General features: G+C 43.2%; 1 protein-coding gene across 1 annotated transcript; it reads right to left on the reverse strand.

Annotated features, from left to right (window-relative positions):
- Positions 1-267: 267 nt before the first annotated feature.
- On the reverse strand, positions 268-4,734 carry LOC123938409 (protein NYNRIN-like). Its single transcript, XM_045999757.1, has 4 exons — positions 4,560-4,734; positions 3,960-4,058; positions 1,507-2,807; positions 268-1,425 (listed from the first exon to the last, which is right to left on the reverse strand). Exons 1-4 carry the CDS (start codon positions 4,732-4,734, stop codon positions 268-270), a joined length of 2,733 nt encoding a protein of 910 aa, XP_045855713.1.
- Between the last annotated feature and the right edge of the window lie 9,567 nt (positions 4,735-14,301).

Here is a 14,301-nt window from a genome sequence, read left to right on the forward strand (position 1 = left end):
CCCGGTTAGGGGGCGACATTCCATTGCTTGTAGGGGATGTTGGTGGCTTATGGGGATCATCGTGTTGACCTATGTCCCAAGATCCCATAGCCAGTTTACAGAGATCCGGATACAGGGTAGGCCACCATGTATTAGGGGCGTGTTGGGCCGTACTGGACCAGATAACTTCCCCCGTTTGAGAGAGAACCTGCCAGGTTAATTGCTTGGGGAGATGTGGGCTGGTGCCATTTATAGGGGAAAGGAAAGAGAATAAGCAAAAGAGTAAGATCAACGGCGAATGAGTCTTATCTTTAGTGGGTTTGGGGAGCGTTGGACGGTCCATTCCGAGTTCTGAGGGTGTCCTGTTTGTTCTTCCGGGTGTGCCGTTTTCACATGGGAGGCGTGGATCCAGGCTGCAATCCCGTCAACTTTTAGCGCCGTGGGCATTGTCAGGAGTACCGTGTGGGGTCCTTTCCAACGGGGTTCAAGGTTTGTGGCTCGATGTCTGCGGACCCAAACGATGTCTCCGATTTTGTAGGGATGAGGCCGCAATGAGGCGTTAAGATTTTCCTCGTAGGCGGCTGCCAGGGGTTTCCAGACCTCTTGTTGCACCAGCTGCAAGGCTTGCAGATGGGCCTGTATGGAGGGGGAGGGGGAATGAGCAGAGATATCTGGCGCAAAGAACGTGACAGCGGGGGGCGGAGCACCATAGAGAATTTCGAAGGGGGTTAATCCATGGGGGCCTGGAGTATTTCTGGCCCAATAGAATGCTAGAGGTAGGAGCAATACCCAATCTTTAGAGCCAGTTTCAAGCAGTAATTTAGTTAGAGTCTCCTTAATGGTCCTATTCATTCTTTCTACCTGTCCTGAACTCTGGGGTCTGTAAGCACAATGTAGTCTCCAATCAATCCCCAGCAGCTTGGCCACCGACTGACTTACCTGGGAGACAAAGGCGGACCCGTTGTCGGACCCTAGTACCTCGGGCATTCCATACCTTGGAAAAATTTCTTCCAGTAGCTTCTTGGCGACTATATTGGCGGTTTCCTTTTTGGTAGGAAAGGCTTCTGCCCATCCTGAAAAGGTGTCTAGAAAAACTAAGAGGTATTTATATCCATACATGCCAGGTTTAATTTCGGTAAAGTCAATTTCCCAATGTGTGCCAGGTCGATGACCACGTACCTGGACACCTGGTCCAATAATAGTCTTCCCAGGATTGACTTGGGCGCAGGCTTTACAATTAGCGGCCGCTTGATGAAGAAGGAAGTTTTGTTTGGGGAAGTAGTTTTTTAAATTGGCCCTATCCATAAGAGATCTCATCTTGTTCGCGCTCAGATGAGTCAGCTGATGGAGGTGATTTATTAGTTCCTGCGCCATCTTTATAGGTACTATGGCCTTTCCTCGGTATTCCCATCGGTTTAGGGCTGAGTTGTAATTGGCCCCTATCTTCTGTATGAAATCCAAGTCGGCCTCCTCATAATTCCAAATGGGGGTCTCATCTGGCTCTCCTATCTCAGTGAGTATAGTAACAGTTAATAGTTGGGGCCCCAAAGCTGCCTGTTTGGCTGTCGCATCAGCTAGGCGGTTTCCTCTCGCCTCGGGGGTATCCCCTTTTTGATGGCCAGGGCAGTGCATTATGCTCAGCTTCTTGGGGAGAAATAAGGCTCTTAATAGGGCCAATATTTCGGTCTTATTTTTAATCTCCTTACCGTCAGAGGTTAGTAGTCCCCTCCGCCGATAAATTTCTCCGTGAATATGGGCAGTGGCAAAAGCATATCTGCTGTCTGTATAGACATTAAGATTCTTACCTTCTGCCAGTTGGAGGGCCTGGGTTAAGGCGATCAATTCTGCCCGCTGCGCCGAGGTGCCTTCTGGTAGCGCGCTTGCCCATACAATTTGAGAGTCGGTCGTGATGGCCGCTCCTGCTCGTCGTTTTCCATCCTGCAGGTAGCTACTGCCATCAGTATACCAGGTCAGGTCTGCATCCTTCATGGGCTGGTCAGTTAGGTCGGGCCGTGTCCCATGTGTTTCAGCAAGGATCTGGTGACAGTCATGCAATGGTGCCTCCCTAGGAGTGGGCAATAAGGTTGCGGGGTTAAGAGTCACTATAGGTCCGAACTGGATCCTGTCTGAGTCCAGGAGGAGGGACTGATAATGAGTCAGGCGGGCATTAGACAGCCAGCGGTCTGGTGGTTGGCGGATTAAAGACTCCACTGTATGTGGAGCCAGGATGGTTAGGGGCTGTCCCAAAGTTAGTTTGGTTGCGTCCTTGATGAGGACCGCGATTGCTGCTATCATTTTTAGACATGGTGGCCAGCCTGCCACCATGGGGTCTAACTTTTTGGACAGGTAGGCAATAGGGCGTCTCCAAGGCCCGAGCCTTTGAGTTAGGACCCCCTTAGCAAATCCTTGTTTTTCATCAACAAAGAGGTCGAAGGGTTTTGTTATGTCTGGCAGGCCTAACGCCGGAGATGTAAGGAGTGCTTGTTTGATATGGTCAAATGCCTGCTGTTGTTGCTCAGTCCAAACAAAAGGAGTATCTTGTTTTGTTAAGGGGTACAGAGGAGCCGCTATCTCCTCAAACCCCGGAATCCATAGTCTACAGAAGCCTGCGGTCCCTAAGAATTCCTGCAATTGCCTGTGGTTTTGAGGTGCGGGAATGCCAGAGATAGTCTCTTTTCTCGCAGCTGTTAGCCATCGTTGGCCATTATATAGCTCATAACCCAGGTAAGTGACTTTAGTCTGGCAGATCTGGGCCTTCTTTGCGGATGCCCTATATCCCAGTTGGCCTAGGGTTAATAGGAGGTTCCCAGTACCTGTTCGGCAGTCCTCTTCATTGGTAGCCGCTAATAGAATGTCATTGACATATTGGAGCAGGATCAGAGAGGGATGTCTTACCCGTAAGTCGGCCAGGTCCTGGTGAAGGGCTTCGTCGAACAGCGTTGGGCTATTCTTAAACCCTTGTGGTAGCCATGTCCAGGTTAACTGACCTGATATTCCCAAGTCTGGATCCTTCCATTCAAAGGCGAAGAGGGGCTGACTCTGAGGACTTAGTCTCAAACAGAAGAAAGCATCTTTGAGATCTAGGACCGTATACCAGAAGTGGGTTGGAGGCAGGGAACTAAGTAAGTTGTAAGGGTTGGGCACCGTAGGCTGGATGTCTTCTACCCTCTTATTGACCTCCCTCAGGTCTTGGACCGGCCGGTAATCATTGGTGCCAGGTTTCTTGACAGGTAACAGAGGAGTGTTCCAGGAGGACCGGCATGGGGCCAAAATGCCCTGGTCTAGTAACCGCCTTATGTGCGGTTTGATGCCCTGGTAGGCCTCATTGGACATAGGATATTGCTTAACATTGACAGGAACGGCCGTTGCCTTTAATTGTATGTGAATGGGGGGCTGCTGGATAGCTAGTCCCATTCCTCCTGTTTCCGCCCAGGCATCCGGGTAAGACGCAAGCCAGGACTCTATGTTTCTCTGAGGTTGGGAGGGCTCCTCATGTAGTCTATATTTTTCTTCTAACTGTAGGGTAAGGATGTGTAAAGGAGTCCCGTTGGGGCCGGTCACAGTGGCCCCCTGTGGCTCAAAATGGATTTGAGCCTTGAGCTTGGTTAATAAATCTCTCCCCAGGAGTGGGTAGGGGCAGTCAGGCACATGAAGGAATGAGTGAGAAACTTTACCTGAAGCCAGATGTACTTTTCTCTCCGTAGTCCATTTATATTGTTTTCCTCCTGTTGCTCCTTGAACCCATGCCACCCGGTCACTTAATGGTCCAGGGCTCTTGGTTAAAACGGAGTGTTGAGCCCCTGTATCTACTAAGAAGGTGACTGGTTGCCCCCCCAACGGTTAGGGATACCCGGGGTTTGGGGGGGGGCTCCTGACCCTGACGGCCCTAGTCTTCGTCTAAAGCCATAAGTCTTGTGACTTGCTTAGCATTTTCCTTAGGGTGTCTGAATTTCTTTGGGCATTCTTTGGCCCAATGTCCCCTTTCTTTACAGTAGGCACATTGGTTCGGTCTACTCGGGGCCTCCTTATGTCTCCCTCCCTGTCTGACTTTCCTGCCTCTGGTCCTTGGCTGCCTTGCACTACGGCGGCCAAGATTTTGCTAAGTTCCTTACTTTGTTTACGTTCTCGTTTCTCTTCCCTTTCTTCAGCTTCCTTCTTTAGTTTCTCCTCTTTCTCTTCCTGCAACTTCCTAAGTCGTTCCTCCTTTTCTTCCTGCAACTTCCTAAGTCGTTCCTCCTTTTCTTCCTGAGTCTCTCTTTTATTAAAAATCTTTTCTGCCTCCTTTAATAAATCTTGTAAAGAGAAATCTTGTAGGTTCTCTAAACGCTGTAGTTTATTCCTTATATCTGGTGCTGACTGCCAAATAAATGTCATTGAAACGTTTCCTCTCTGCTCATTGCTATCTGGGTCAAAAGGCGTATACCTGCGATAAGCCTCCTTAAGCCTTTCCAGGAAAGCGGTTGGAGATTCCTCTGGCCCCTGAGTTATCTGTCTTACCTGAGCCAAATTGATGGGGCAACTCCCCGCATTATGGAGACCTGCTATGAGTAACTGGCGGTAAAGATTTAGGTGGGTCCTACCTTCCGCCGTGTTGAAATCCCAGACGGGACGGGTCAAAGGGAAGGCGGCATCTATCACATTAGGGAGTTGTGTGGGTCTTCCGTCTTCCCCTAAAACGTTTTTTTCTGGCCTCCAGGAAAACCTTTTGTCTCTCCTCAGTGGTGAGGAGAGCCTGCAAGAGTTGTTGACAATCATCCCAGGTGGGTTGGTGTGTGATTAGAATGGATTCAATTAAGGCAGTTAGGGCTACGGGGTCCTGTGAAAAGGAAGGGTTATGGGACTTCCAATTATATAGGTCGGAGGCCGAAAAGGGCCAATATTGGAGCTGATTGCCTGGCCCTCCTCCTTGGTGCAGGGGAAAGAGTTTGGAAGTTCCTTCTTGTGTTGGCTCCCTGCGACCCCTAAGTCTTCCCACCATTGGGGATGGCAAGGGGTCGCGTTCTTCAAGTGGGTGCTCTGGCTCCCTTGTGGAATTTAGTGCCTGCGCAGGAGGGGGAGGAGGATAAGGGGGAGGTTCTTCAGATAGAAGGTCTATTAAGGGGGAGTCCTCCAGAGGAAGGATCTTCTGTGGTTTAGGACGCCGTGGAGAAGAGGGATCGCTGACTATAGGATATAGGTTAGAGGAAGAAGGAGGTTTGGGAGGGTCGGTGGGATCTGGGATGGGGTGAGGGACGGGGGGAGCGGAGGGTCCTGGGGGAGAAGTGGTGTATGGAAGGGTTTTGGGCTTTGGGTGAACGAAGGGAGAGACCCAAGGAGGAGGCTCATCAACCAGGCTTTCCCACACTACAACATAGGGTACTTGGTCCGGATGGTCTTGGGGTCCCTGGTTGAAGACTCGTTCTTTGACCTGTAAAATAACATGGATGTTAAAGGTTCCATCTTTGGGCCACCCAACGTTAAAGGTAGGCCATTCTGAAGTACAAAGTGTCTGCCATTTCCTTCTTCTGACTTCCACCGACAGGTTATTGGCTCGGATTTGGACGTCTCTCCAATGTCCTAAAGTGAGACTCATAAGTGTCTGTCCCATTTTGGAATCAAGGGAAATCCAAAGGGCAACGAGAAAGACACACAAAACACACAAGACACTTAACGCACACAAGACACTTAACGAGCCGGCAAAAAGAAACGCTGCGCGATTTTGGTGCAAAACCGAAAGTACAGATTCAGACGGCCGTGAGGAAATATGAGTTTCCTCTGTGGCCCACTGATGGACGTATCCCTTGGATACGTGTGGGGGCCCGAAAAAACGGGCCCCTCTAATCCCTGGGGCGTCCCCCAGGGTGGCACGGGAGAAGTCCGAGTTCGTCAACTCCTTCTCAAGCTGCCCAGAATACAGATCTACTATGCATAGTAGTACAGTCCTATACAGGCGTATAGGCAGAACAAACGGGAGACGAGAACACGAGCATGAGACAGAAAATGAGAACACAGTTATTAAGGCTTAAATGCTGGCCAGCTTACCTCCCGGTGGGAGTCGGTTGGATCCTTGGGCAGGAGTCCGATGATCTCGGTGGGACCTCCAAATGAAAGACCCGCGGATCCCCGTACCCAAGAATTCAACACTGCCACAGGATGCAAACAGCAAGAGGATCTTTATTGTAACGCGGGCGCCTGCGGGTGGTCAGCAGCTCCTGCTAGCTGAGCACACCAGGCTGGGGTGGTGCAGGGTTTTTATAGACAGGTACAAACAAGTTTTGGGTGGGGCGGAGCTGATTGGCTGACAGTTTGAACATTTGAAAAAGGCATACTTGGTGTTAGCGGATTGGCTTTGGAGGACCCGCGCGCGTGAAGACGAAGGCGGGAAGGGGGGGGTAGAGCGGGGGAGCGGGAAGCGGACTTACAGAAGCAGATGCTTAGTTACAGGAACCTGATTGGTCTATTTAAATTAAGCATAGTCAGGCGTTGGGTTCAAGACAAAGACATAGCTGTTTGTTCTGGCGTGGCGGCCTTGTTTCAGCACTCTGGAAAAAGCCCTCAGCAAGGAGGAAGGGGGTCTTTCACTACCATGTCCCAGATGAAAGCCCTGACCCTCAGCACTGCTTCCAGCAGAGCTCACAAAGTTTTACACAGTTGAGTAGCCGTTCTAATGATCACAAGAAATAGACATGTGCTGCCTCTTATCCCAAGATCCAGTCATCTGAGACCACTCATGAAGTGTTCTCCTCAGACTGAAGGGAGACAAACCTTGTCTTTTGTTTCAAATCCCTTGGAGAAGGAAATCATGCCTTAAATTCCTTCCTCAGAAATCCCAGCAGGGTGGGAGCCTGCTTCCTCCTCTCTCTCTCTCTGCCTGCCTCTCTGCCTACTTGTAATCTCTATCTGTCAAATAAATAAATCTTAAAAAAAAAAAAAGAAAAGAAAAGAAATCCCAGCAGGACTTGTGTCCTTGGACCCTCATGATTAACCAATAACATGCTTATCTGAGTCTATCACCTTCTCTAGAAAGAGGATATTGACAATGAAGTTGGAGTAGTGCTATGTGACCAGCATGCCATTGCCCTAGAATCCTGGAGGAATGACTTCAGTGTTTAGACATATCTTTGTAAGATAAAGAAGTCTTTTATGCTGTGTTTTTTTTTTTTATCCCTTTAACACACTTTGGAATTAAATGCAACCAGATTTTAAGTGTTTGCCTCTTACAAGCATGGTATAATAAGAACTGAAAAAAAAAAAAAGTGGATATTGTTCTTCAAGGAATTTTTTAAAGATTTTTATTTTATTTATTTGACAGTCAGAGATCACAAGTAGGCAGAGAGGCAGGCAGAGAGAGAGGGAGAAGCAGGCTCCCCACTGAGCAGAGAGCCTGATGTGGGGCTTAATTCCAGGACCCTGAGATCATGATCTGAGCCAAAGGCAGAGGTTTAACCCACAGAGTCACCCAGGTGCCCCTGCAAGGAATTTTAGAACTTCAAGGCTGACCCACTTGAATTTCAGTTTCTTCATAAGCTAAATTGTGTTTTGCTTTCCTGCTACATGTCTAATCATAATCATATGAGTATTTTTCTGCTCTTCTCCATGCAGATCGCCCCGTATGTAACATCTTTCCATCTGAAGCTCCCCATGGGTTCAATCACCCTCTTGCAGAAGTGCCTCTCAACTTTTCCTAAGCATTGCTGGTGTGGTCGCAGCTGTCATTTCCTCAGCACCATTTGTAGACTGCTATTTTGTGGGAATTCGTATGGATTCTAAGTAAGAATTGAGCTCAAAAGACCAGCATATTTAGTTTTTAAGAGAAAAGGAAGTAATCGATCACTTCCTATTCTAATTCACTCTCTTTATGCCTCCCCCCACACTTCTCCCCATTCTACCCTCACAGGAGGATGTTTTTACAGCTTGGAAATGGAATCAGATTTCCCGGCTGCACAATTAAATTGCAGTCAAAAATGCAACTTACCAGAATGCGTACAATACTAATAGTGCTGTAAGAAATAAGACACTTGATTTAAAAATGGCACACTTGTCTGTATCTTTAATGTGCATTCCTAATGAGTCCTATGGGGAGGCTGATTCACAGGAAAATGCACATTAGCTCCTCCAAGTTTAATATACCACTGTATGCACTCAGGCCCTCTCTTCATTACCATTCGAATGCACTGTTTTCTTTGAGGTTTTGTGCAGGAAACAAATCCCTATATATGGCACTCAGTTCTAGAATCTGATCGGTCTGCATTTGCCCTTTAGACAAAGGGTCAAAACAACGTGCTCTGTGGTGCATTGATTTTCAATCTCTGGCTATTTTTGAAATTGTAATGCAGCCCATTTCCTTTTCCAAGGGACTTTAGGCAGTATACAGCATAGAGGTGGGTATAGCCAGGGTATTTGTTTGTTATTCTGAGCAGTGGCAGGCTATCTTTCTCACATGGATTCCAGATAAAAGAGTTTACTTTAACGTCCAGTGAAATAAAATATTACTTGGAATCTGGTTTCATTATATTGAGTCTACATCACTATCTGGACTTTGAAGTCTGAGACAGCCAGTTGCCTGAAATAAAAACCGAGAAAACAGAAGTTTTATGTAATTCCTATCAAGAAATTCATAATTTTTGGTGTTTCTGGCATGCCGTACCCCCACAGTCCTACAAACTTCCTGGTTTAATCTGGAGCAAATGAAATCAATAACATTAAAGATTCTGTGAACATTTTAAATGATTTCTTTCATCTTTTTTTCCCTCATTTTCAAGCATAATGTAATTTTAGCCTTTCAAAGAGGCTTAAATTATTTTAAAACAAATGTCTTTCTTATGACATAGCAGGTAGTTTTTACTCTTGAGTAATGAATCACAATAGGATATGTTACTAAGGATGAAGTCATTTTAGAAAATACAAATGGTTATCATTTTGCAGATTTACAGAGTGAAACAGAAAGATAAGGCATACTTGAGGTGCACAGATAGGCAAAATGATTATTTGTTCATAAGGTGGTGTTAAGAATAAATTACTAAGGTTAAGGAGAGCCAGGGTCACTGGAGGGCACGTGGCATATTAGAAAGCATTTGATATTAGAGTTCATTTCACATGTCGATTTGTTTATAGTCTTTACAATGTATTATTTTTTGTCAAAATTTATTCTTAATTTCTATTAGTCTCATAATTCTTCTTTCCTATTCTTAGCAACATCTGTAAAACATAATAATAACATCCTTTATATATCATTGTTGTGAGGGTTAGAGATAAAATCACATAGACTCAGGACACCTGGGTGTCTCTGTCAGTTGGGCATCTGCCTTAAGCTCTGGTTGTGATCCCCCAGGTCCTGGGATTAAGTCCTGCATCAGGCTTCTTGCTGGGCGGGAAGCCTGCTTTCCCTTGCCTGGTTTTCTCCTGCTTGTCTTTGCTCTTTCTCTCTCCTTCCAAATAAATAGAATCATTAAAAATGAATTACTTAGGGGTGCCTGGGTGACTCAGTGGGTTAAAGCCTCTGCCTTCAGCTTGGGTCATGGTCCCAGGGTGATGGGATCAGGCCCTGCATTAGGCTCTCAGTTCAGCTTGGCGCCTGCTTCCTCTGCTCTCTCAAATTCTTTGTGATCTCTGTCTGTCAAATAATTAAATTTAAAAAAAAATATTACTTAGAATCTAGGTATAAATTCATAAAGTTTATAGGATTTAAAATCTCTAAAGAACTAATGGTATTTCTGTACACTAGCAATGAATAATTTGAACTCTAAGTTAAGAAAAATTCTTATCTGGAATAGTATCAAAAAGAGTAAATACTCAGGAATAAATTTTAAAAATGAAGTACAAGAAGTCTTGTATACTAAAAAGTATAAAATGTTGATGAAAGAATCTTAGGACCTAAATAAATAGAAAGATATTCCATATTCATGGCTCAGAGATTTAATATTAGGAATATGATAATACTATCCAAATTGATCTACAGATTCAACACAGCACCTTTCAGAATCCTAGCTGTGTTTGTTTGTTTGTTTGTTGCAGAAACTGACAGCCAAATCCTATAATTCATTTGGAAATGGAAGGGATCCTGATAGCCTAAACAGTCTTTTTTTAATTTATTTTTTATTTTTTAATTTGTTTATTTACAGCATAACAGTGATCATTGTTTTGGCATTACCCTCAGTGCTCCATGCAGTATGTGCCCTCCCTATTACCCACCACCTGGTTCCTCAACCTCCCACACCCCCGCCCCTTCAAAACCCTCTGGTTGTTTTTCAGAGTCCATAGTCTCTCATGGTTCATCTCCCCTTCCAGTTTCCCTCAACTCCCTCTCCTCTCCATCTCCCCATGTCCTCCATGTTCTTTGTTATGCTCCACAAATAAGTGAGACCATATGATACTTGACTCTCTCTGCTTGACTTATTTCACTCAGTATAATTTCTTCCAGTCCCGTCCATGTTGCTACAAAAGTTGGGTATTCATCCTTTCTGATGGAGGCATAATACTCCATTGTGTATATGGACCACATCTTCCTTATCCATTCATCCGTTGAAGGGCATCTTGGTTCTTTCCACAGTTTGGTGACCGTGGCCATTGCTGCAATAAACATTGGGGTACAGATGGCCCTTCTTTTCACTACATCTGTATCTTAGGGGTAAATACCCAGCAGTGCAATTGCAGGGTCATAGGGAAGCTCTATTTGTAATTTCTTGAGGAATCTCCACACTGTTCTCCAAAGTGGCTGCATTAGCTTGCATTCCCACCAACAGTGTAAGAGGGTTCCCCTTTCTCCACATCCTCTCCAACACACGTTGTTTCCTGTCTTGCTAATTTTGGCCATTCTAACTGGTGACAGGTGGTGTCTCAATGTGGTTTTAATTTGAATCTCCCTGATGGCTAGTGATGATGAACCTTTTTTCATGTGCCTGATAGCCATTTGTATGTCTTTGTTGGAGAAGTGTCTTTTCATATCTTCTGCCCATTTCTTGATATGATTATCTGTTTTATGTGTGTTGAGTTTGAGATGTTCTTTATAGAAATCAACCTTTTGTCTGTCCTGTCATTTGCAAATATCTTCTCCCATTCCGTGGGTTGCCTTTTTGTTTTGTTGACTGTTTCCTTTGCTGTGCAGAAGCTTTTGATCTTGATGAAGTCCCAAAAGTTCATTTTCACTTTTGTTTCCATGGCCTTTGGAGACATATCTTGAAAGAAGTTGCTGTGGCTGATATCGAAGAGGTTACTGCCTATGTTCTCCTCTAGGATTCTGACAGATTCCTGTCTCATGTTGGGGTCTTTTATCCATTTCGAGTTTATCTTTGTGTACAGTGTAAGATAATGGTCGAGTTTCATTCTTCTACATAACGCTGTCCAGTTTTCCCAGCACCATTTATTGAAGAGACTGTCTTTTTTCTATTGTATATTTTCCTGCTTTGTCGAAGATTATTTGAACGGGTTTTGAAGGGGCGGGGGTGGGAGGTTGGGGGAACCAGGTGTGGGTAGTAGGGAGGGCACGTATTGCATGGAGCACTGTGTGTTGTGCAAAAACAATGAATACTGTTTTGCTGAAAAAATAAATTAATTAATTAAAAATAATAAATGAAACTGATTCATCCATAGACTGATCTAGGAAGAAAAAAGAATTCAGAAATTACTGATATCCAAAATAAAAGAATAAATGAAAGAAATAACTAAAATGACAGTTCATATATATACTAAATTCATAAAAATATTATGATTAACTTTGTGGTGATTACGTTTACAACTGAGATGAAGTGTGCACATTCCTTGAAATAAACTAATTAGCAACACTAACTCAAGAAGGAGTGTTTTATTCTTGTTAAGGAATTAAAATCATATTTTAAAACCATTCCAGAAAAGAAACCCCTCAAATCTTAGATCACTTTTCTAGTGAATTCAACAAAGCATTTTAGGAGGAAATACTGGCATTCCCTCATGCCCTTCTGGAAGGAAGAGGGAACACCCCCCAGCTCAATTTATGAGTCCACCATTATCCTGGTTCCAAGACCAAACATAGACAGGACAGGAAAACTGCAAACCTATCCCTAATGTGTATGGACTGAAAATACTTAATAAACCCACACATAACACTACTCTAACTGTAAGGAAACATCAGACAAACCCAAATGAAGGTCATTCTACTAAATGCCTCAAAATTGTCATGGTCATCAAAAATAGGAAAGGTCTGAACAGCTGTCATACTGTAGAGGAGCTTAAGGAAGATATAATGACTGAATCTAATATTGTACTTGGGATAAGATCTAGAGATAGAAAAAGGACATTAGGTAAAAATCTGGTAATTACAGTCTTCAGTCAATAACAATGTATTAATGCTGGTTCATTAGTTGTGACAATTGTGTTACAGTATTTTAAGATGTTTATAAGGTATACTGGTAGATGGTACTCAGAAACTCTACAAACATTTTGCAACTTTCCTGTATATCTGAATCTATTCTAAAATAAACATTTAAAAAATAAATGTTCATTTTTAAAAATTTTATTTATTTGTTTGACAGAGAGAGATCACAAGTAGGTAGAGAGGCCGGCAAAGAGAGAGGGGGAAGAAGACACACCCCTGAGCAGAGAACCCGAGATGGGGCTCAATCCCAGGATCCTGGGATCATGACCTGAGCCAAAGGGAGAGGCTTTAACCCACTGAGCCACCCAGGTGCCCCTAAAAGTTTATTTAAAAAAAAATCACTCTAGTTACTATATTAATACTAAAAAAAGGAAGCAGCAAGAACATATGATAATTCCAAAGTTGCAAGAGACATATTTGTCAAACTTCAACACCCATACCAGACAAAACCCTACAAAACTAAAAAGACAATTGCTCAATTTAATACTGGACATCTACAGAAAAACTCTATAGCCAGCTAACATTATACATTATGGTGGAAGATTATTTTCCTGTCTAAACTAAGGAACTAAAAAAGTTAAGTCTCTTCACACTGATTCTATTAAACAATATAGTGGAGGTTCTAGCTAGTACATTAAAGTAAGAAAAGAAAAGGAAAATTGAACAGGTCAGAATGGAAGAAGTAAAACTGACTTTATTCATAAAGGAAATGAATGTGTACATAGAATACTCTGAGAAATCTACATGAAACTAAAAGCGCTTTTTAAAGAAAACTAACAAGTGAATTTAGAAAGATCAAAGATTAAAGGTCAATAAAAAAGTCAGTTGTATTTCTACATATTAGCAATTATCAAATGGAACATGCAATAAAAAGTTTCAATATCAACAAAAAAACATGAACAGCTTATTAGAAAGTTCAGTAAGGAAATATGAAGTTATTGGCAAGAATAGACATATAGAGTGATGGAAGAGAATGGAGTTCAGAAGTAGACCTATACAAATATGGTGAGCTGGTTTTGGACAAAGTTTCCAGAAGGAAGACAGACCCTATTTATCCAATTGGCAAAAGAAACTCTACACAGTCATTGGTATTGCAACAACTGGATATCTGTAAGGATAAACAAGAAACTTCTACCTTTACTTTATGCCATACACAAAAATGAAATCCAATCTATCATAGTCTTAGCACAAAAGAAAACATAGGATACTATATGTGGAACTTTCAAATACTCAAATATTTATTACTTAAGGCACAGACATGTAAGCTATGAAAGAGAAATCTTGTCCAATTGGACTTTATCATAACTAAAAATTTTTATTCCTCAAAAACGAGTACTAAAGAAAATGAAAAGACAGATTTAGAGGAAATATTTTCCCTATATACATCTGACAAAGGACCTATATATTCAGAATATGGAATGAACTCCTATAATTCCCTAGGTTGGCATGTAAAGAAATGCACAAATTTCACTTCACGAAGGAAATGGGCAATGATTTCATGAGATGATGTCCAATATCTTAGTCTTCAGGAAAATGGCAATGAAAACTGCACTGAGATACCACTATGTACCCAATAGAAAGCATATATATTTTTTTAAATTGTCATTCATTTACTAAGTTTTGGCCAAGATGGGGAACAACTGGAGATCTCATGCATTGTTGGTGGGTATGCAAAAATAGTATGAACACCTTAGAATGTTGTCTGACAGTTTATTTTAAAGGTACAGAAACACTTACTATATGATCCGGTAATTTAACTCTGTTGCATTTACCCAAAAGAGTGAAAACAGAAAAGACTTGGATACAAACATTCACTGCAGTTTCCTTCATAATAGCCCTAAAGTGCAAACAACTGAAATGTCTATTGACAGGTGAATGAAGAAGCTAACTGTGGTATATCCACAAATGGCTGCCTGGAAATAAAAAGGAACAAACTTCTGATGCATGTAACATGGAAGAATCTCAGACACATTCTACTGAGCCAAGGGAGACAG

Source organism: Meles meles, chromosome 3 (genome assembly GCF_922984935.1).
Source record: "Meles meles chromosome 3, mMelMel3.1 paternal haplotype, whole genome shotgun sequence".
Taxonomy (NCBI): Eukaryota; Metazoa; Chordata; class Mammalia; order Carnivora; family Mustelidae; genus Meles; species Meles meles.

Bases quoted from the DNA above. Each gene is read 5' to 3' on its own strand.
- LOC123938409 (XM_045999757.1), bottom strand. From the start codon at position 4,734: ATGATTGTCAACAACTCTTGCAGGCTCTCCTCACCACTGAGGAGAGAC. The intron at 2,808-3,959 runs GGGACATTGGGC...CTACCAATGAAG, and splicing joins TGTGCCTACTGTAAAGAAAG to AGGACTGCCGAACAGGTACT. The intron at 1,426-1,506 runs GTTACTATACTC...GATTTCATACAG, and splicing joins TGGGGCCCCAACTATTAACT to AAGATAGGGGCCAATTACAA.